The sequence below is a fragment of the Topomyia yanbarensis genome, chromosome 1 (assembly GCF_030247195.1).
Source record: "Topomyia yanbarensis strain Yona2022 chromosome 1, ASM3024719v1, whole genome shotgun sequence".
Lineage (NCBI taxonomy): Eukaryota > Metazoa > Arthropoda > Insecta > Diptera > Culicidae > Topomyia > Topomyia yanbarensis.
In genome coordinates this window covers 110,584,897-110,610,531 of record NC_080670.1, presented here as the reverse complement: position 1 = coordinate 110,610,531, position 25,635 = coordinate 110,584,897, and the positions used below count along the sequence as shown (strand labels likewise).

General features: G+C 35.3%; 1 protein-coding gene across 1 annotated transcript in view; it reads right to left on the bottom strand.

Moving 5' to 3' along the window:
* LOC131694260 (syntaxin-binding protein 5) overlaps positions 1 to 25,635 on the bottom strand; it is a 2,823,745-nt gene that overhangs the window by 1,121,190 nt on the left and 1,676,920 nt on the right. Inside the window, exon 15 of the mRNA XM_058982823.1 lies at positions 2,027 to 2,143. Coding sequence (XP_058838806.1) covers positions 2,027 to 2,143 — 117 coding nt within the window. The remainder of the gene's footprint in view (positions 1 to 2,026; positions 2,144 to 25,635) is intronic.

Genomic DNA, 25,635 nt, shown 5'->3' with positions numbered 1-25,635 from the left:
GTTTTGAAGATTCATCGCAAAATTGAAGTAACCCTTGAATTCTTAAATTGGATCATAATTTCAACCTCAAGCTTTGAAATCTAAAATTAATGGGATTAGACCTAGTTACAGATGATTGCATCAAGTGATTCTGATAAAAACAAATTCTCTGATTCTTATTCGTGTGGGTTCTTATGATTTTTTGATGATAATTGTAATAGATGTTTTTTTTTAAATTTTCACACATGATGCACACGCACATACTATGCTGTTATAAGCACTTGAACCATTTCAAAGTCTTGAAAAAATTTGAAGATAACCGCTCACACCAATGAAAATACAAATTTGTTTCATTTTTTTATAAAAGTCTAAAATATAATGAAAAGTCCACGTGGACATTACCCATACCCCCGCCCCCCTCCCCATGGACAAGCGTTGACTTTCTCGTGACCCCTACCCTGCACTAAATTGTCCACGTGGTATATGGATGGCCCCTTAGAGCGGCTTGCGGTTGTATAAGAAAACTTCAAAATGATTTAAACTAGCCGGTACATCGCTTTTTGAGTTCCTTTTGTGGCCTCAAATGCCTGTGCAAAAAGCGGTCGGCTGCTTCCCGGGTTTGCGCATTGCGTTCAATGTTTGTATGGGATTTTATATGGCAAAATCAATTATTTTCCATACGAGTTTTCAAAAAATAGTTTCAACGATTTTAAAACTTATGGTTCAATCCAAATGCAGAATTTTTTTTTTCAACGCTGCCAGTGCACAACCGACATCGGCATTTAAAACTTAAATAAATGAAAATACATTCATCGCAGAGACTTGGTACCTATGAATGAAATGTTCAGAATGAATTTGCTGAATAACATAGACGTATTCAGAAAATTAAACGAAGAGGGGGGGGGGCTTGTGCACTCTCCAGTCCCCTTTTTAGATTATTTTGTATAAGACAAAGAATAATTACGTCCTTGTAAATCTGAACGACTGAGCTTTTTTATTATTTTGATAGACCAAAATATAAATTAAACTACAATCGTTGCTGTGTGGAGTAACATTTACAACATTTAAGATATTCACCTAAACACTTATTATGTGTTGCTTTTGCTTGGGGCTAAAGCTAACTCAGTTCTGGAAATCGTGTTGGGTGCTAACCTGAAGTATATTTCAGTTTCTCTAACATAACCATTGTTTTGCGTTAACCTAACTCAATTTTATCAAAAACGTTTGTTTGAAGCAAGTATTCTGGTTTCGTTTCCAGATTTTCAAACGAAAATGTCAATAGAAACAATTCCGAAACTTAAAGGAATCTATGGATATGCATTTTTTTTTAAATTCTATATAATTTTAAAATATGTAAAACTTATAAACCGTTGTACCATTTTAAATGAGATAACAGCAGAGTCCTTAAATAGTAGCACTCAAACACGTAAGATTAATATTTAATTCGGCTGTATAAACCTGCGTTGAAGATGTACTCCCTATGTTATACTAAACAATCTAAAAAGGGGACTGGGGAGTACACAAGCCCCCCTCTCCTTTTCATTTTCTAAATACGTCTATGTAATTCTGCAATTCATTCTGAACATTTCATTCGAAGGCAAGGCACCAAGTCTCTGTGATGACTATATTCTCATTTATTTAAGTGAAAAGTGGTGTTGGTGGTGTACTGACAGTGTTACAAAAAATAATAAATTTCTGCATTTGGATTAAACAATATGTTTTAAAATCGTTATAACTATTTAACTCGTAGCTAGTTACCGTCTTCGACAAAGTTGTTTGAAGTATAGTCTTATAAAGCTGGTTTTTCATATTGAGTGAAATAGCGATCTTTATGAACGTAAATGCAAAATAATTGATTTTTTGATATAAAACCCATACAAACTTTGAACGGAATGCGCAAACCCGGCAAGCAATCGACTGCTCCTAAATTTTGCATCCCGCATGCATTTGGGACCATCAAAGGAACTCAAAAAGTGCTGTGCTGAAAATTGTTAAATGTCACTCTAATCACCATGTGCATCAATCTGCTCCGATCTCCTCTACTTACCACTTTTTCTAATATAACTATCAGCAAATGCTAAACATGTCACAGCCTCTATGTTAGCATTATCTAGACTAGACAAAGACGACGAACGTGATCTAGAAAAGGATTCATCCAATTTGTCTGAAAATATAAAAAATAGTAAAAAAACAAATGTAGTGAATTTATATTATCAAGTCTAACTCATTAAATTATTTCTGTCTGTTTATCTTTGCTTAACTATATTTGTTTATCTTGTTTTTATTATTTAACTCGTTTATTTGGCATGGCTCAAGGCGTTAGCTTTACGTCGCCGGGGATGTTTTATATATTTATATATTTTTAAGATGTAAAAAACCCGACTTAAACTACCTAGCCTGTTGGATCATTTTTAGTTAGCAAAAATCGTGTTAAGTTGGTACCCAACTAGAAGTGCGATGAACATATTTTGGAGACCTGCATGAACAAAACCTCGAATAAATAGAAAAAAATTATAGAAAATTAATAAAATTAACGAAAAAAGAATTAAAATCTCTAAAAAAATGAAGAAAGCTTCATATTCATAAAATAAGTATAATGAATGATATAAACCAAATAGATAAAATAAAAACCAACTTAGGCCACCTAGCAGTGAGACGAGACATTTCTTATACATATCACTGTTGGATCATTTATTAGTTTGCAGAACTCATATGAAGTACGCACACATCAGTTTCTAGAAAACTGACTAGTCCTGCAGGAATAAAAGCTGTAATAAACTAAATCAATTATAAAAAAATCAACGAAACGAACGAAATACAAAAAAACAAAGCGCAAGATGAAGAAGAAAGGTTTTCGAATTCAAAAAATGAATAGAATGATTAAAATAAAACAAATTAATATAATACATTAATCGAATTAGATTAGCTCATTAAATGAAACAACTAAGCAATATTTAAAAATAGTTATAAAATGAATAGAATAAATTCAATTGACTCAGACCAACAAATTGAATGAAACAAATAAGTGGATTGATCGATCATGAAACGAAAAAAAAAAGAAATGAACAAAATGAATCAAATGAATCCAACGAATCAAATTAATCAAATTAATCAAATGAATCCAATAAATCAAAAGAATCAAATGAATTAAATGAATTAAATGTATCAAATGAATCAAATGAATAAAATGAATCAAATGAATCAACTGAGTCAAATGAATCAAATGAATCAAATGAATCAAATGAATCAAATGAATTAAATGAATTAAATGAATCAAATGAATCAAATGAATCAAAAGAATCAAAAGAATCAAATGAATCAAATGAATCAAATGAATCAAATGAATCAAATGAATCAAATGAATCAAATGAATCAAATGAATCAAATGAATCAAATGAATCAAATGAATCAAATGAATCAAATGAATCAAATGAATCAAATGAATCAAATGAATCAAATGAATCAAATGAATCAAATGAATCAAATGAATCAAATGAATCAAATGAATCAAATGAATCAAATGAATCAAATGAATCAAATGAATCAAATGAATCAAATGAATCAAATGAATCAAATGAATCAAATGAATCAAATGAATCAAATGAATCAAATGAATCAAATGAATCAAATGAATCAAATGAATCAAATGAATCAAATGAATCAAATGAATCGAATGAATCGAATGAATCAAATGAATCAAATGAATCAAATGAATCAAATGGATCAAATGAATCAAATGAATCAAATGAATCAAATGAATCAAATGAATCAAATGAATCAAATGAATCAAATGAATCAAATGAATCAAATGAATCAAATGAATCAAATGAATCAAATGAATCAAATGAATCAAATGAATCAAATGAATCAAATGAATCAAATGAATCAAATGAATCAAATGAATCAAATGTATCAAATGAAGCAAATAAATCAAATGAAGCAAATGAAGCAAATGAAGCAAATGAAGCAAATGAAGCAAATGAATCAAATGAAGCAAATGAATCAAATGAATCAAATTGAGCATGAGCATGATGATTGCACAATTCGTAGTTTCTACTCCGTGATTGTCCAGAATAAGCGAAATTGCACAGAGAATCAACAGATGGGGCCTGGGAGTAGCTATCCACCATCAATGTACAAGTCTCGAGAGGTCTATACTTTAAAATGTCAATAACGGCGCCGGCCACGTCCTTACAGTCATCGGGGAAGGAAAGGAATGTTAGTATGGTAAACGTTGTTATGGAGACCGTGTATAACGCTGCATCTCCACGTTTGCCACGGGAAGGAGGTTTTGTTAGTGGGATGGGGTAAAGCGTTACACAAATCTGGATTCACCTTGATAAGTGATACGATCTATGCAACTCTCAGAGATGTTATCATGTGTTTGTTGTTCTGGGCTGCCGGCTGCCAAGAATTTATGATAGATTTATCGTTTGTTGAATTAATTCGGAAGCACTTGGTTTGTAAAAAATGCAACTTCAACTCCGGGCAACCGATTGCCGGGAGTGTTGCCTATACTTGAATGAATCAATTTGTTTCAGGTAGCATGCGAACGAATTTATTATTTCCTATTTCTCACTTCCTGCAAAACACGACCGTCTAAGAAAAATACATAAAACCTAGATCAAGATTTCGTAATATAACATTTATGGTTTATTATCATAAAATTGAATGAAGAATAATAGATATATGCACGAGAAAATGATAAAATTTAATATAAATGACAAAAGGCCCTATAACCCCAACTTCTCGTATTCGGACAAAGGTCTAAAAAATTCCGTTCGATTTCTGAGATTTTTTCACATTAGAAAAACTGCAAAATATGTATGGTTTGCACAACGGAGCAGAAAAATTTAAAAAAATAGGGGGTTTTGGGGTCAAAATGACCCAGTACCCCACTTTCTCGTATTTTTTAAAAAAAAACAGGAATATCTCCATTCCAATACTAAGGTCATTTCCTTTAAAAGAGATATAAATTGTAATTTTATGATTGCTACTTCAAAAGTTATAGCATTTAATATATTTTTCCTCCACATTTTCCCATAGCACCAATTTCAAAAATTTCAATCGTAGTGGGCGGAGGTCTAGAATTATCCAAATGATGTGAAATTTGGCATCTGAGCTTACTTTGACATTTGTCACAATATGAGAGGGGGGGGGGGGCCTTTGAGAATTCAAAAAAAAAAAAAAAATTTGCAATGCCCTAAATGTCCGATATACAACTGGTGATGCGCACTTTTTTACGCAAGCTACTAGAAAATGTGGCAACACCGAAGACAAGGAGAACGATAAGAATGCAATCTACTGATTGAAGTTAGAATAATCAGAATATGTAAAAAATGAAGCAGAGAATCATGTTCTTGTCTTTTCCCAAGACAATACTGATATTATAATTAATACTATATGTTACATAATTCAGTATGAAACAATGTCGAAAAATGCTATATATCTTCAGTGCACATAGGGAGACCTGACCAGGTCTTCATCCAGACCCGTCCAGATCTTTAAAAATTTCAGTCATTCAAAAGCAGCCCGGGGACAACTTGTCAGCTCCCATATATTGAACTCATAAGAAAATTTTGTGGTGATTTGGTGATGTCATGGCGGCTCGAATGGAACAAAATTTAAAAAAGGCGCATCCCATCTATTATTTTCTATAGCTGTAAAAAATGAACAATTTAAGCATTTCTATCGCCAAATTTATTTCGCTGTTCAAATTAAAAACTGTCCATACCTTAACAGAAACATAGATTCCATTTTGGATCTAAAAAATCCAAGAAAAATAAATCGATTTTCAGAAATACAAGAAGATGGCTTTCAAAATCGAGCCACTTATATTGAAATTTCCGAAAATCTTCGAGATCGGACCAACATGAAATCCTCCGGTAGACGCCGTTCAATTAGTTTTCTGTCGGGCTGGAGCTGAGTAATATGCGAAATGAATTATGAAGGAATCCGTACCAAAACCATCGCAAAATCTTTTGGACAGAATTATTGCAAAAGTCGAATAAAACTCTGGCAAGAGTCGAACATAATTGTATATGGCGCCGTACACAAATGACGTAGCTTTTTTCGGCCATTTTTGACCCTTCCCTCCCCCTCGTAGCATTTGGTCACAAAATTCTAACCTCCCCCTCGTAAATAACGTAGCATTTACCTACCCCATCCCCCTCGTCCCATGCAAAGCGCCCGGGTGATGAAAAAAATTACATGTTTTTCAATTGTTTTAAATAAATGTCCTTTCAAAATGTTTGACGACTTTTACAGTTAACTCTCCCTATGTCGATATTCTCTATGTCGATATTTTTCTCTATCTCGATTATTTCGTAGGTCCCTTCAGATCGCACGTATAAAAACTCCTCTATGTCGATATTTTCTCTGTCTCGATATCTCCCTATCTCGATGTACCTAGTTTTATATTTGCCTGCATTATTCTCTCTCTATGTCGATGTGGTTTTTTTCTCTCAGGACATCACAAAGCATATATATAATGAAATGTAAATTGGCCATCAGTGCGCTAAGTCTTATATCAATTCATCTTAATCTGCATATATCGAGGTTTTCTAAAAATTATGCATATTTAGGTTCAAAATTTTAACTTTAATGTGCTATAAAAATATTTAAAATGCAGCCATCTGTAGCATGGAAATCATTCTTTCGTGGTCAAAAAAATTTCAATTAGAGGAACATGGAGAGACTTGACCAAGCGCAGAATTCTATTATTAACTATGACGTGTTCTATTAGGCTCTTAAAACTTTTTCAAAAATATTTTTATACTAGTTTCGGTCCGTCAAGGTAATTTTAAAAGTTTGGAATGAAATATGCTTTCCTTATAGAAAAGACTCCGTATTTAATAAATTTGCGTTAAATGATGTAATTTTGTATCAAACTTTGTATGGACATATCTACTCGCCTAATAATTATTTCTAAAGTACTCATACATTATTTCATACTTTATGAACAAGTGAAATTATTTTACATAAATCGGAACATTCAAATAGTTATTACTAAAATTTGCACGAGGTTGAACGCAATAGACACAGTCTTTCGTGACGTTTACAACGATTTGACGAATCTTCATTCGACATATATATTATGACTTTATCAAATGAACGCCTACATCAAAACTTATTACAGATTCGGAAAGTAGACAAAATCTCACGATAGATTCAATCAACATAAACTGAATATACTAGAATTTGATGATTTGACTTTTATTGAAATACGTTGAAAGTTCTAATTTGTCGTCACGTTACATTATCGGTCATAAAGCAATCTTCTTCCAGTATATTCAGTTAATGTTGATTGAATCTTTCGTGAAATTTTACTTTCCGAATCTGTAATAAGTTTTGATGTAGGTGTTCATTTGCTAAAGTTATATTTGTCGAATGAAGATTTGTCAAATCGTTATAACGTCACGAAATAATGTGTCAATAACTAATGTTGGGGAGACTTGACCAAGTGGCAATAAGCCGAAGAAATATAATTTTTTTCTAATATTTACTATGCTGTCGTACCTACTGTTAGTGTTAATCACGTCACAAAAAAATCCCACATCAAACATCAGTCTATATCTTTTTGTACTAGTAAAAAAAGTTAGTAGTAATATGGCTGATTTCGCGACGTGTTAATATGCAATGTAAGCAGTACAGTCAATCCTCAAAAGGAAATGCATTAAACACAGTCGAAATTTATGAAATGCAACCCCTTCATATTTTTTACTGCTACCTAATGACCTCGACAATATGGAAAAAAAGGATTACAGTATTATTTTTTACTGCTACCTAATGACCTCGACAATATGAAAAAAAAGGATTACAGATTATTTTGTCATTTTTGTTCTGATTTTTCAAAATTCTCTTGGTCAAGTCTCCCCAGGCCTTGGTCAAGTCTCCCCGCAGTGGGGAAACTTTACAAAAAAAACGATCTCAGACAAACTTTTATAACTTTTGAAAAAGTAAATTAAAAATTTCGCAAAAAATTATGAACACGAATAATACCATTTTACATTATATCTCAATAACTGGAAGGATTAAAAAAAATTTTAGAGCAAATGCAGCTTTAGTTGAAAACCTGGTCAAGTCTCCTCATGTTCCCCTACATGTGGGGCAGAATGATAAACTGCAAATAAGGGATTCCTTCTCAAACAGCAAACTTGATGTTTTGCAGTGCGAGTGCACTTTACCTCGTCGTCTACTACCCTACTCCCCCCAATACGAGCATCTATCTTCATTTCCCGGCCCGGTATGTAATATGATGTCCTGAAGGAAAAGTTGTCTCGAAGAAAATCATTCTGTTCTATATATCGATCTCTCCCTTTGTCGATGGTCCCTTCAATATCGACATAGAGAGAGTTATCTGTATCAACATTTTCATTATAAAAGCAAATTGCGTGCAAAATAAGCCCATTTCATCACAAATATAGTGTTGATTGTTTTGTTTGGAATTTTATATGTCAAGGGGAGCATAAAAAGAAGTTCTCTCAGTTCACAATCCTGCAGCTGCCAATGATTCTAAGAAGCATACGTTCATCTAAATTACTAAATTTTGTTTGGTTGAATCCGAAGTGAAAATTTATTTCAGCTTCCAAACTAAGTCTAATAGTAAGCAACATTAACTAACTAATGTAGCAAGTTAAATCCGCATTCAAAATCTTTTCGTATTTTTGTGAACTTGTAATTCCGCGAATCGTAAAATTTACCTCATGAAAAACCGCATCAAAAGTAACTTGTTGGAATTTAAATTTATTTCTCTTGGGAATAATGGAGGATCATTAAATTGTTTTCTCTAAACAATGGGTTTTAAACTTAATGCTACGTCGCACAACTTCTGACCCTACCCTCCCCCTCGTCACACTTCGTCACAAATTTGGTATACCCTCCCTACCCCCCCCCCTCCCCAAATGCTATGTTATTTATGCATGGCCCCTATTCCTGGCAGCATTCTAAAACCGGGCACTACCGGTTTGCTGCCAGAATTCTGGTAAAAGAGCACAAATTCTATCCAAAACCAATTTTGCTAACTGTGTAGAAAACCCTACATATTTCGGTTATATTCCCAAACAAAATTCTAGAATTCTTGACGCTCTTAATTAATTTGAAACAAGATGTCATATGTTCTCGAATTGTTGGGCTTGTTGATTTACTTTCATTGGCCAAAATGATTTTCATTTCTCGGGCAAAAAGCACAAATGATTTACCGATTACACACTTCACACAACAATAAAACAAAAAAAAAAACAACGACTTCCAGTTAAATTTATAATAAGATTTATGTACCTTGCTGACAGTTTCCAGTTAGGGATAAATTTATACTCTAATAATTGTTTTGTTTATCCACATTTTGGAATACGCTTTTTCTAAATGTTGTTCTTGCTGCATTGACGGCGTTCATAACACACGTAACGAAACACGCTTTTCTCTTGAAACTATTTCGTTTCGTTGTTCGTGGTACTCGTACGGAGAAGGCATACTACCGCCACCATCAAATTAGTGGTACATATATGAAACAAGCACTATCTGTCAAGTTGTCTGCGGACTGTTCAAAAGTTATTGAGATACAAAGGTATTATGCGTGTTCTTGATTCCCTGCACAATCCTGAATCTACCCTTTCAAAAGTTATGAAAGTTTCTCTGTGAACGTTTTTTCTTGGTCAAGTCTCCTCACTACGGGGAGACTTGACCAAGAGAACCTTGAAAAATAAGAACAAAAAACAATGACATAAAACATACTGCAATCCCATTTTTCCACGTAGTCGAGATCCTCATGTAGCAGCAAAAAAAAAATAAAAGGGTTGCATTTCATAAACCTCGACTTCCTTAATTGCATTTCATTTTAATAATAAACCGTACTGCTCCCATGGCGTGCTCACATGCCACGAAATCAGCCATATCACTGCTGACTCCGCTTACTCGTACCAAAAGATACAGACTGATGTTTGAGGTGGGATTGTTTGTGACGTGACTGACACTATCAGTAGACACCACAGCACTGCAAACATCGAAAATCTTGCATCTTTCTTCAGCTTACCGCCACTTTGTCAAGTCTCCCCATAAAATCTTGGTCAAGTCCCCCCAACATTAGTTGTTGCTCTCGATGTTGTGCAAATTCTAGTAATAACTATTCCAGTGTGCCTATTTTTTATAAATCATTTCACCACCTCATAAGGAATAAGATGATATACGAGCACTTCAAAAGTAACTATTAGTAAGCTTGACAAAAAATTGCATCATTCAACGCAAATTCACTAACTGCGGAACATTTCCTATAAGGAAAGGATGTTTCACTCCAAACTCCCAAGCTTAATGGATCGAAACAAGCATTAAAATACCGTCGAAAAAAATTCATGAACCCAATAGAACACGTCACAGCCAATAATAGAACTCTGCACTTGGTCAAGTCTCCCCATGTTCTCCTACTGTACTGATCATATCAACGAAATACTCACACCGAGAGCATTAATTATCTCGGTAATTGCAATACCTATTCCACATGGGTCTAAAGACCATACCTTATGTGACGTCATACTCGATTGATAATGACATTAAAAGTCGCAAATTTTATCATATTCAAATAGCTTCCCTCAGTGTCTTCACCGAACAATAAATATTGAAACAATACACTGAGAAACGAAAACATGCACAGACTGCACACTCTCCATCCCAGCCCCCCCCCACTTTGCCGCGATTTCCCTGTATGCTCAGGCGTGCATCTCTAATACAATTCAACGAGTGGACAGACCGAACACGTCCAATAAAAAAAATTCACGACAGAAGAAAAGAGAGACAAACAGAAAAATACCCCATCGTTGAACAAAAAGAGCTCCTCGTGTACTCACTAGCAGTTTATCCATATCCGGCAAGAAAAACTAATGGAAGATGCAACACATTCCTAGGCTTTTTCCGTAACAGAAGGTGAAAACAGCGAAAAAGTCAACACTGCACGGGGAACCTTATTCAGTCATCAACAGCACACCACTCCATCCATCCCCCGTGACTCCATGCACTGGACATACATACACCTCCCTAGCGCTCACCAGAAATATTATATATTTTATACTATACCATATATTATATTATATATTATACTATATACCATATCATATATTATATTATACTATATCATATATTATATTAAAGAGACGGAAACAGGAAACAAACAAACCCCGCACATTCCCGTCCCTCAGCGCAGACTATACGTTTGAAAGACAAATGAGATAATCATTGCAAAGAAATACGGTGATGATCCAATCTCTCTTTGTCAGGATTGCACGACTCCAATCAGAAAGACAACAATCCTATCAGAAGAAACAACCCGCCATCCACACGATGACTGTAGGACCCACAAAGTCCAACAACTGGCAAACAGAACAGTTTCACCGCATCTACTTGAGGAAATCGACCTCAAACAGTGTGCGTAATCCCATTATACATTCTATGGGCGGTTAACATATTGAAAACATTCTAGCCTGTCTCGCCAGTATACAGAATATTTTCATTTTAATTTTATTGATTTTTTCAACTGACTGGGTGTCTTATTGAAATTACTTACAACTAATTAACTTTCAAACTACCAAGCCCTCTTCGATACACCAAAATGGACGTTCAATTGGCCATAACTTTTTTTCTGTTTAATCGATTTTGATGCAGTTTTGCTTCGAAAATGCTTTAAAAATTGTATTCAGAGCTACGACCCCGGAGTAAATCCAGATTGCAGTGGGGTACCAACTTTTGGCCATTTTCAGTTGTTCATAAATATTTTCAAAACAACATTTTCCGACAAGAATTGGTTAGAAATGACCTTCTCACATAATAATTGCACTTCATATATGAGTAATACGAATTGGTGAGTTCCTGGGAGCGGTTTCCAAAAGTGGCCATTCATGAGCTTACATTGCATATGCTTTATTATAACAGAAACACTAATTTATTTCAGCAAATCTTATCAGATCGTCTACTTGGTATAGAAAGCAATTCATTCAATAAAGGTTTAATATAGATTTGCCACTTTCTGACCAGTTCCGGGAATTCCGGAACACGGTTCCCAGGACGAAATTTTTTTTATGATATGATAATTGTGGAATGCGGCACATCAAAAAACATCAACTCGATGATCTATGAAGAATGCAATCACATTCGAAGGCATCCGAACACATGTAGACACTTGATGACCAGTTCCGAGAATTCCGGAACACGGTTCCCGCGTCAAAATTTTTTTATGATAATCATGGCATGCGGCACATTAAAAAACATCAACTCGATGATCTATTAAGAATGCAATCATATACGAAGGCATCCGTACACATGTGGACAATTGATGACCAGTTCCGGGAATTCCGAAACACGGTTCCCAGGACAAATTTTATTTTTATGATAATCGTGGCATGCGGCACATCAAAAAACATAAACTCGATAGACTATGAAGAATGTAATCATATACGAAGGTATCCGGACACATGTAAACACTTGATGACCAGTTCCGGTAATTCCAGAACATGGTTCCCAGGTCAAATTTTATTTTTATGATAATCATAGCATGCGGCACATCAAAAAACATCAACTCGATGAGCTATGAAGAATGCAATCATATACGAAGGCATCCGTACACATGTGGACCATTGATGACCAGTTCCGGGAATTCCAGAATACGGTTCCCAGGACAAATTTTATTTTTATGATAATCGTGGCATGCGGCACAGCAAGAAACATCAACTCGATGATCTATGAAGAATGCAATCATATACAAAGGCATCCGTACAGATGTGGACAATTGATGACCAGTTCCGAGAATTCCGGAATACGGGTCCCAGGACAAATTTTATTTTTATGACAATCGTGGCACGCGGCACATCAAAAAACATTAACTCGATGAACTATGAATCATATACGAAGGTATCCAGACACATGTAGACACTTGATGACCAGTTCCGGGAATTACGGAATACGGTTCCCAAGACAAATTTTATTTTAATGTAGAATACATTTAAGCTTTCAACATAGGGGTCCCGTTTCAAAATATCGGCTGCGGTGCCGCGTCAGATTTTGAACGTTAATAACTTGTATCATACTTAACAGAATGATTTGATTTTTAGGCCAATTTGTTGAAAATATGTTCCTCTATGCTGTATTAAAATTTGAAGTATGTATAACATGCACTAATAACAAAAAAATGTGTTTTGAAAAATCTTTCGAAAATGACTCGGAAAAGTGAAAAATTTGCAGCCCATCCCGCACAGAGCCGTCAATATGGTGGACCAACCGAACAATAAAATAATACAAAGTTTATATATAGGTCCACTACATGTTTGTTCCTATGATTATTCGCATTGGGTTGCTTGACGAGAGCATATTCCTTTGGTTAGGCCATTAGAAGCCGGACGGAAAGGAAAGGCTCATGCACGGCACGAGAACGAGCGAGAAAGCAATAGTAGTGCATATTAGCGCGATTATATAAATATCTGTCGGTCGGTTTTTCTCGTCATTCCTATTCGTTCAAGCACTAGCAAGCAGCCAGTCCACCGAAGGAAAGCAGTTGGCAATGACGACGGTCGGAAAAAGTGCCCCAGCTACTGGTGACTCATCGCAACCCGATCAGGAACTGTCGCCATGCAAGAATTTCGCCCCAACTAAAGGGCAACAGAGCAACTAATCTCTAGGTTATCGTTCCAGCGTCTGGGTCGTAAGATTGTACAGGACTGCAAAGTCGAGCTACGCTTACAAAGCTCAGTCGTAATGATGCCCCGAGAAGCCAACGATGCCTACTTGGTCGGTTTGTTTGAGGATGCAAAATAGTGCGCCAAGCGCATAACTTTCAGGCTAAATACATTAAACTGGCTCACCGCTTCCGCGGGAAGTGCGTCTGAATTATGCCCTCGCAATAAAACAATAAACGGTTTTTTACAGGACCAATTAATTGTGTTCTAATAAGAGTTAAACTGAAATTTACATTTTATGGTGTATAACAAATAATTTTCAGAATGCTATACAGATAACTCTCTCTATGTCGATATTGAAGGGACCATCGACATAGGGAGAGATCGATATATAGAACACAATGATTTTCTTCGAGACAACTTTTCCTTCAGGACATCATATTACATACCGGGCCGGGAAATGAAGATAGATGCTCGTATTGGGGGGAGTAGGGTAGTAGACGACGAGGTAAAGTGCACTCGCACTGCAAAACATCAAGTTTGCTGTTTGAGAAGGAATCCCTTATTTGCAGTTTATCATTCTGCCCCACATGTAGGGGAACATGACGAGACTTGACCAGGTTTTCAACTAAACCTGCATTTGCTCTAAATTTTTTTTTAATCCTTCCAAAGTCATTGAGATATAATGTAAAATGGTATTATTCGTGTTCATAATTTTTTGCGAAATTTTTAATTTACTTTTTCAAAAGTTATAAAAGTTTGTCTGAGATTGTTTTTTTTGGTAAAGTTTCCCCACTGCGGGGAGACTTGACCAAGGCCTGGGGAGACTTGACCAAGGCCTGGGGAGACTTGACCAAGAGAATTTTGAAAAATCAGAACAAAAATGACAAAAATAATCTGTAATCCTTTTTTTTCATATTGTCGAGGTCATTAGGTAGCAGTAAAAAATAATACTGTAATCCTTTTTTTCCATATTGTTGAGGTCATTAGGTAGCAATAAAAAATATAAAGGGGTTGCATTTCATAAATTTCGACTGTGTTTAATGCATTTCCTTTTGAGGATTGACTGTACTGCTTACATTGCATATTAACACGTCGCGAAATCAGCCATATTACTACTAACTATTTTTACTAGTACAAAAAGATATAGACTGATGTTTGATGTGGGATTTTTTTGTGACGTGATTAACACTAACAGTAGGTACGACAGCATAGTAAATATTAGAAAAAAATTATATTTCTTCGGCTTATTGCCACTTGGTCATGTCTCCCCATAAAATCTTGGTCAAGTCTCCCCAACATAAGTTATTGACACATTATTTCGTGACGTTATAACGATTTGACAAATCTTCATTCGACAAATATAACTTTAGCAAATGAACACCTACATCAAAACTTATTACAGATTCGGAAAGTAAAATTTCACGAAAGATTCAATCAACATTAACTGAATATACTGGAAGAAGATTGCTTTATGACCGATAATGTAACGTGACGACAAATTAGAACTTTCAACGTATTTCAATAAAAGTCAAATCATCAAATTCTAGTATATTCAGTTTATGTTGATTGAATCTATCGTGAGATTTTGTCTACTTTCCGAATCTGTAATAAGTTTTGATGTAGGCGTTCATTTGATAAAGTCATTATATATTTGTCGAATGAAGATTCGTCAAATCGTTGTAAACGTCACGAAAGACTGTGTCTATTGCGTTCAACCTCGTGCAAATTTTAGTAATAACTATTTGAATGTTCCGATTTATGTAAAATAATTTCACTTGTTCATAAAGTATGAAATAATGTATGAGTACTTTAGAAATAATTATTAGTCGAGTAGATATGTCCATACAAAGTTTGATACAAAATTACATCATTTAACGCAAATTTATTAAATACGGAGTCTTTTCTATAAGGAAAGCATATTTCATTCCAAACTTTTAAAATTACCTTGACGGACCGAAACTAGTATAAAAATATTTTTGAAAAAGTTTTAAGAGCCTAATAGAACACGTCATAGTTAATAATAGAATTCTGCGCTTGGTCAAGTCTCTCCATGCTCCGCTAATTGAATTTTTTTTGGCCACGAAAGAATGATTTCCATGCTACAGATGGCTGCATTTTAAATATTTTTATAGCACATTAAAGTTAAAATTTTGAACCTAAATATGCATAATTTTTAGAAAACCTCGATATATGCAGATTAAGATGAATTGATATAGGACTTAGCGCACTGATGGCCAATTTACATTTCATTATATATATGCTTTGTGATGTCCTGAGAGAAAAAAATCACATCGACATACAGAGAGAATAATGCAGGCAAATATAAAACTAGGTACATCGAGATAGGAAGATATCGAGACAGAGAAAATATCGACATAGAGGAATTTTTATACGTGCGATCTGAAGGGACCTACGAAATAATCGAGATAGAGAAAAATATCGACATAGAGAATATCGACATAGGGAGAGTTAACTGTATAAGAAATACGGTTTGTAGAAAGAAAGAAAGAGAATTTAAATTATCCTCTCTCGCTCGTTTTCGTGCACTGCTTTTCCATTCCTTTCTGCTGCTAATACCATCATAACTAAAACGAATGTACGTGTTCCCCCACCATCCCATGGCCAGTATCAGCGCTAACAAATAAGACAAAAGAATTTAAATTTGTGAAAATCTTTTCCTTACTTCTTTTCAAATCTGCAACATTCTTTGAAAATATTGTTGGAATGTTGTTATTGAAAAACTGAACATGCAAGTTTGCTAGCACTGGCCACTAGATTGAAGACGATGGAAAGACAGAATATTCGTTTTGGTTATGCTAGTATTGGTAGCCGAACGGAAAGGAAAGGCACAGGAATGGCACGAAAACGAGCGAGAGAGCGATAGTAGTGCTTTCTTGTGTGTTCATATATGAATATTGGTCGGTCGGTTTTTCTCATCATTCGTATTCGTTCAAGCACTAGCAAGCAGCCAGTCCACCGGAGGAAAGCAGTTGGCAATGATGACGGTCCGAAAAAGTGCCCCAGCTACTGGTGGCCCATCGCAACCAACTACCGATCAGGAACTGTCGCCATGCCAGTATTTCGCCCCAACTAAAGGGCAATGGAGCAATCCGCTGGCTAACATTCCAGCGGCTGGTTCGTAAGGTTGTGTATTACTTCAAAGTCGAGCTACGCTTACAAAACTCAGCCGTAATGAAGCCAGTGATGCCTACTTGGTCGGTTTGTTTGAGGATACAAAATAGTGCGCCAAGTATGTAACTTTTTCGCAAAGGAAATCAAACTGGCTCACTGTGTCCGCTGGGAGTGGGCGTAAATTACAATAAAAGCAACGGTTCTTTTCAGGACCAATCAATTGTGTTCTAGTGAGAGTTAAACTGAAACTTTCATTTTAAGATGTGTAACAAATTTTCAACAAGCAACAACACAACAACGTTGTATGGAAAGAAGTAGCTTGCACACGGAACAAAAATTTAAATTATCCTCTCGCTCGTTTCGTGCACTGCTTTTCCATTCCTTTCTGCTGCTATTATCAGTATAACCAAAACGAATGTGCGTGTTCCCTCACCATCCCTCTAGTGATCAGTGTTGCTTCAATTGCATGTGTTTAAGAGAAACGTTGAAGTCGCTTGCTTCTATTCGAGCTTTTTGGCAGCCTCCGTGGACTAACTGCATTAAATGATTTTTTGTGCTCCGTGCTAGTAGCAAACAAAAAGGCCCCACCAGCGTCTGATTCGTGAGATTTTGCAGGATTTCAAAGTCGAGCTAAGGTTATAAAGTTCAGCCGTAATTAAACATCTCGAATTGAAGTCACGACGCTCCGGTTATGTCACGGATATTACCCACCCATCTTTTTTATTATGACCACGACTAACGGTTTAATATAGACACCCCATTTCAATATTTCGGAAGGAACAGAAGGTCGAGTTTGGAAAGTTTGTAACTTTCATTTTACTTAACCAAATTACACAATGTTCGCACCAATGATTCAGAAATATGCCCAGGAATCTTCTATTAGATTTGTAAGTATGTATAATTTACATGAATAAAAAAAATTGATTTTCAGGAATCAATTATTATCTGTTCTGCCATTGGCCAGTACTATGCGACTTCCTCATGCTAACAATTCATTTCATCGTTAGCCATCTCCCTCACCAAGGCCAACAACGCCAACAAAAACAGTCCTTTTCAGGACCACCATCATTTTTGTAAAGAATAATTTGAACTAAAAAAAATTCCAATGAGTATCAACATATTTGAAGAACGTGTTCCTTATGTATTCTACATCTCTCCGGTTATGTCGCAGACATTACCCACCCATCTTTTTGCCTTTCTAATATAGAAAGGTTATCCAATCACTCTGAAAAACGTCAACCTAATCCCAATGTGGCCAATTTTTTTTTCGACTCGCATAAGGTTTCTGGATTTTAACAGGGGCGTAGTTGATGGTTTACGGAGAGCGGTTACACCCCCCTCTACTGTTCACTCCTCTCCTTTAAAAATCTCCTTAAATCACCCCTCAGACCACCACCTCATACCCCTCCCTTTCAACCCCGTCATCTTTAAACCACCACTTTATTACAAAGCATACCAATTTAAGCTGGGGAGTCGTTCGTTCATGGGACTTTCGCCCTCCTCACATACCCATCCTCGGGTGACAAAATGAGTTAGCAAGCAGATAACATTGATCTAATGCTGATTAGGCTAATGGAGTATGATATTTTTTTGTTTCAAGTGTTTCACCGTCGACACGTAGCTCATCAAGTTCGTGGTTGGCATGCCATTGTGTATAAGTGCAAAGTGTACTAAGAATGTAATGGACATTTCCACAATTATGTTGAACATTAAAAGCCTCCGTGCCATAGTTTAGAGAAATGAGAAAGGCACAATTGCACCGCTAGGTGGATTAAAACAGGTTTTTATGATAATCGTGGCATGCGGCACATCAAAAAAACATCAACTGGATGATCTATAAAGAATGTAATCATATACGAAGGTATCAGGTTACATGTAGACACTTGATGACCAGTTCCGGGAATTCCGGAACATGGTTCCCAGGTCAAATTTTATTTTTATGATAATCGTGGCATGCGGAACTCCAATAAACATCAACTCGAAGATCTATAAAGAATGCAATCATGTATGAAGACATCCGTACACATGCGGAATACGGTTCTCAGGATGAATTTTGTTTTTTATGATAATCATGGCATGAGGCACAATAAAAAACGTCAAGTCGAAGATCTATGAACAATGCAATTATATACGAAGGTATCCTGACGTATACGGTCACTTGATGGCCAGTTACGGAAATTCCGAAATACGGCACATCAAAAAACATCAACTCGATGATCTATGAAGAATACGAAGGCATCGATACAAGCGGACACTTGATGACCGGTTTCAGGAATTCCGGAACACGGTTCCCGGGTCGAATTTTGTTTTCCATGATGAGCATGATAATATATGAAGGCATCCGGACACATGATTCTCAGTTCCGGGAATTCCGGAACACAGTTCACAGGACGAAATTTTTTATTCGTTTCTTTTTTGTTTTTGAGTTGAGGTATTGTGGTTCATCAAAAACATCTACTCGATGATCTACGAAGAAAGCAGTCATCCAGACACATACGGACATTTGATGGCCGGTTCCGTGAATTCCGAAACACGCTTTATTTTCCTTTCGTTAAGGAACGATTAGTAATGGTCTGTGAAACCGTAGTACACAAAACAAATACTCTGGAGCAGAAAAGCATTTGTTTTGTTGCTCTTAAGCTGTTCGGATTATAGCAAATCGCATGTGAGTGTGTCATCGCTCCAAATTTGGACTCCTAAACTGAATGTCACTCCTGAATACCATGTCTACAAACATGTCTAGTATGAATAAGAAAATCGGAGACAAATAATAACTTTATTGTGGCGACTTGTGGTTACTTATACTGCGACATTTTACTTATGAGTTTCTCATTTGAGTTCCCACAAATTTCAGCATTGATTATGATCGCTGAGAAATATTTTCCTAAAAAGGCAAATCAAATTGGCACTAAAATGGGGTAAAGATGAGGTTGAGAAGCTGGTGATGAACAGCAACGGGGAAAACTTATCGTTCATCACGCATATGAAGTTTACCATTGTACGGTATTATTGATGTTCTAGTAGAAGGAGTAGAGGGTAAAGCCGGCGCAAAACAAAATGTCAATAATGTGGGTTGTGAGAGGGGTGTGGTGGTAAAAAAATACTATCCAATTCTATTTTATTTCTTTGTGGTTCGTTGATATTTGCACTCAATCACTGTGTGCGAATTACTGCAAGTACACGAGGATGGATTTTGGACAAGAGAGCGTTAGCTCAAAATCAAAAAAATGCAACCCCGCTATTTTGGGTAAAACTTAAAAATTAAGTTATGTAACGGAGTGTAGTATCAAAGCTTTGCTTCAAATACATTACAGATCTTACAGAAAAATATTTCGGCCAAGGAAGCGTGTTCCGGAATCCACGGAACCACAACATCAATAGACCGCATGTGTCCGGATGTCTTCATATATGACTGCTTTCCTCGTAAATCATCGAATTGATTTGTTTGGTTATGGTACTCTCCATGAAGTGTCCGTATGTATCCGGATGCCTTCGTATATGATTGAATTCTTCATAGTTCTTCGAGTTGATGTTTTTTAAAGTGCCGCATGCCATGATTATCATAAAAAATACAATTGGTCTTGGGAACCATGTCCCGGAATTCGCGGAACTGGTCATCAAGTATCCGTATGTGTCCGGTTGCCTTCAATATGATTGCATTTTTCATAGATCTTCGAGTTGATGTTTTTCGATGAGCCTCATTCCATGATTATCATAAAAATGAAATTCGTCCAGGGAACCGTGTTCCGGAATTCCCGGAACTCTTCATCAAGTGTCCATATATATCCAGATGCCTGCGTATATGATTGCATTCTTCATAGATCATCGAGTTGATATTTTTTGATGTGCCTTATGCCACGATTATCATAAAAATAAAATTCGTTCTGTGAACCGTGTTCCGGAGTTCCCGAAACTCTCCATCAAGTGTCCGTATGTATTCGGATGCCTTCGTATATGATTGCACTTTGCATAGTTTATAGAATTGATGTTTCTTGATGTGCCGCATGCCATGATTATCATAAAAATAAAATTTGACCCGGAAACCGTGTTCCAGAATTCCCGTAACTGGTCATCAATGGGCCACAAGTGTACGGATGCCTTCGTATATGATTGCATTCTTCACAGATCATCGAGTGGATGTTTTTTGATGTGCCGCATGTCACGATTATTATAAAAATAAAATTTGTCCTGGGAACCGTATTCCGGAATTCCCGGAAGTGGTCATCAATGGTTTACATGTGTACGGATGCCTTCGTATATGATTGCATTCTTCATAGCTCATCGAGTTGATGTTTTTTAATGAGCCGCATGCTATGATTATCATAAAAATAAAATTTGACCTGGGAACCATGTTCTGGAATTACCGGAACTGGTCATCAAGTGTCTACATGTGTCCGGATACCTTCGTATATGATTACATTCTTCATATTTTATCGAGTTTATGTTTTTTGATGTGCCGCATGCCACGATTATCATAAAAATAAAATTTGTCCTGGGAACCGTGTTCCGGAATTCCCGGAACTGGTCATCAATTGTCCACATGTGTACGGATGCCTTCGTATATGATTGCATTCTTCATTGATCATCGAGTTGATGTTTTTTGATGTGCCGCATTCCACAATTATCATAAAAAACAAATTTCGCCACGGGAACCGTGTTCCGGAATTCCCGGAACTGGTCAGAAAGTGGCAAATCTATATTAAACCTTTATTGAATTAATTGCTTGCTATACTAAGTAGACGATCTGATAAGATTTGTTGAAATAAATTAGTGTTTCTGTTATAATAAAGCATATGCAATGTAAGCTCATGAATGGCCACTTTTGGGAACCGCTCCCAGGAACTCGCCAATTCGTATTACTCTTATATGAAGTGCAATTATTATGTAAGAAAGTCATTTCTAAGCAATTCTTGTCGAAAAATGTTGAATTCTAGCGTTGTTTTGAAAATAAAACTGAAAATGGCCAAAAGTTGGTACCCCACTGCAATCTGGATTTACTCCGGGGTCATAGCTCCGACTACAATTTTTAAAGCATTTTCAAAAATTGGAATAATTTCCGGTTCTTTTGCAAAAAACTGCATCAAAATCGATTAAACAGAAAAAAAGTTATGGCTAATTGAACGTCGATTTTGGTGTATCGAAGAGGGCTTGGTAGTTTGAAGGTTGTTGAATCCAATTCAACTTTGAATGAAACGAAGTCGAGAGCCGAAGTATCCTGCCACGCTGGTACAAGCTTTTTCACTAGTATTGGCATTTTAGCATCCAGACATGTGGTCACAAGATCTTACACCTGTTCTTCGCTAACGTTATCGGTTATTCGGAGTCAAGAATAGCTTGAATCTATCATCGGTACTCGAGAAACTTCATAGTGGAACTTCTTTCGTGGTCGAGGACAGAGGATCAACTATAACTTGTGCAGATACGTTGACAGCATGCTCATATTGTTTAGTAGGTTTCGTCACTTCTAAAAAGTTGCTTACAGACGCATTCAACAGATCGATACTGGTCCTTAAATTTTCGATCTCCTTATCGCGTCCCTTTTCACGACTGGCGTGCACGGCAACAAGCGAACTAATTGAGTGGCGAATTCGGGTGTTTTCCAACACACCTATCACACATCCAGAAAATGTTGGAGTTGGTGCAAACGTGAAGTCATTAGGCAGGCCTAAAAAAATAAAATGTTTGTAGCTCTGAGAAAATTTCCAAAATATTTGCATTATGGGAAAACTATAACTATTTTCAAATTTTCACAGCCTCAAGATGAAAGAGATATCCCTTCGAAACGTTGCACTATGGGTAGATAGGTGACCAAAAATCGAAAACTACATCAACTCAAATTTAAATCAGTTCTATTCAAAGCTTGCATATACACTATAATTAAGGATATTCATAGCTAACTCAGAAAAATATTTGGCTTAACTGGGCAATATGGATGTTTGACGATGAACATTTTGAGAAGAGACATTTCACGTGCGTTATTAAAACTCTTCGTATCTCTATTGAATTTTGAATGAAACATATGCTCAATATGTCATGTAAAAACTTTTTGTGATGATATTATTGAAAATGCATATTCGTTGTTTTGGTATGAACTTTCATGAAAAATAACGGATCGAAACCCAAAAATATATACGAATTGGATTCGGGAAAAAAAGTCGCCCAAAGTCCCACTCTCGATGGGAGATGCAAGTACAATTTGTCTTCTAACTTATCGTCGTCCATATCTGCTCTATACTGAGCACACTTCAATTGATGTTTTAATGGCAGTCACAATTAGTAGAGAGGCATTAGATAATTCAGCACACGTTTCGAATTGCACAAGTAAATTAGCAAGGATTACACTCAGAGTTTATGCATTGGACAGATAGTTGATCTGACTACATTTTTGCCATCCTGATAGTTTATACTATTTTTTCACAGTATTGGTTTGAATAGGACTCATTTATCCATATTTCCTGAACGAGAACTTCGAACGAAACAATATGCAAGCTATAAGGATGACAGGAAAGAGACTGCATTATAATCAACTGAATGCACGCCGTTTATGCTTTCGCCATAGACGAGACACTTCACATTATTCAATTTATGTAAATGAAAACTTTGAAATATCTACCTGTCTCATTAACGAATCGCATTCTGCCTCTGTCGCTCTCTGTTCAAGGGGCTTGAGAGCACAAGTGACCTTTTCTCACTTTACTATATTAAATTGCGCGTTAAAATACTGAACCAGCAAATTTTATTCTCTGCAAAAAAATTTCTCGGGAATATGTGACCAAAAAGTAAATTTTGAATTCAAAAGCAAATTGAACGTTTCAGATTTCTGATAACTAATTAAGGTCAGTCAATAAAGTAGAAATACCAGATAGTCTTAAAACGACGCCGTTCAGTAAAGAAGCGTGAAAACGAAAAGACTAAAACAAAAAAGGGATGGAAGCCCTAGAAAGTTTATTGTATACAATTTATTCTTTTTTCGGTAGATGGGATTTTCAAAAAACATTTCAAAACATTCTAATGCAATGGTTCCCAAATTCGTACAATTCGATTCATTCATTTTCTTTATTCAAACGTGATTTTTAACTTCAAATATATGATCATTCCATTTTAATTAAATATTTCAGTTAGCAACTTTTTATTCATTTGGTTCATCTGCGTTCATTTTATCTATTTTATTCGTTTCATTCTCTGGATCCACTCTGATAAGTTTATTCTCATCGTGCATTTTACTCATATCATCCATTTAACTTTTATTCACTGCTTTCATTCTATGCATTCTATTCATTTTTTCCAGTTCATACATTTTGTTCAGTTTCTTCATTTTAATAATCTGCCTATTTTTTCAATTTAATTCATTTCATCCAAATAATTTATTTGACTCAATCTAAATATTTTTTAATTTATAACCTTTTAACATCGTTTAATTTTTCATTTATTCTGCTGATTTACTTCTTTTTATTCATTTTGTCAATTGAGTTCGTTTTGTTTATTTGATTCGTTTGTTTTCTTTATTTATTTAATTTATTTCTTATTTTATTCATTTTATTTATTATATTCATTTTATTCATTTTATTATTTTAATTAATTTTATTCATTCTATTCATTTTATTCATTTCATTCATTTTATTCATTTTGTTCATTCCATTAATTTATTTATTTGATTCATTGTATTCACTAGATTCAGTTGATTCATTTGATGCATTTGATTCATTTGTTTCATTTGATTCAGTTTAATCGTTTGATTCATTTCATGTAAAGTCATTCCTTTAATTTATTTCATTCAATTTGATTGTTTAGTTCAATTTATTCTATTATTCTTATAATTATTTTTAAACATAGTCTAAAATTTCATTTAAGGAGATAATCTAATTTGATTGGGGAATTTTATAATTTTGATTTCATTAATCATTCTACTCATTTTATGAGTTTGATCACCTTTTATTTAATTTTTTGCTTTGTTTTTTATTTCGTTCGTTTTATGGATTTTCTATAATGTATTCAGTTTATTTGAGATTTTTCGTGCAGGACTAGAAATTGTTTTCGTTCCACCTCTAATTGGGTGCCTACTACGCATGTGTTCTGCAAACTAATGAATGATCCAACAGTGATATGTGTAAGAAATGTCTCATCTCACTGTAGGTGGATTAAATCGGTTTTTTAATAACGAATCATTTCGTTTCATTCACGAAAAATAATTTCGATATCGTGCAATGTGCACTTAATATGCAAAAAAAATTTAAATGAAATGAACGAAATCTACTATTTACAATGCACGAAAATACTTCGTTGTGAAAAACGACGAATGAACTCGTGCATTGCACGATTATTTTTTTCCATTTACGAATTTATATTTTCAGTGTATAATTCCTGAATTGGTTGTACTTTTTATCATTCAAAAATTCAAAATAGTGTCTCGCGTCGATCCCTGCACGACATCATCTTCGGATTTCAAATCCGCGGCCTGTTGAAATGAACTTATATGAGCGGTTTCATTTCACAAGATTTATAAAATTCTTTATGACTTATACTGCCTATGATCGCAAATCAGTCCGGTAAAGATAAGAAATCCCATAGAAAATGGGATAAATATGCGATCATGGGTAGTATACATCTATGACAATTCCTGGTACATTTTGCATTAAATGAATCGGATCAAGATCTGTGCTTGATATTCGGATTAAATAAATGGTTTCGGGATAAACGCATTTAATGCGGTTCACTACAACAATTCAAAATCCATTAACAAACATTGCACAGTGGAAGAAATCCGACCAAAAAGGCAATTAATTGGAAGCCACTGAAAAAGTATGACAATATATAAACCAAAAGTTGCGGAATTTTTTAGGAAATAAAATGCAACTAAATTTGTTCCCCG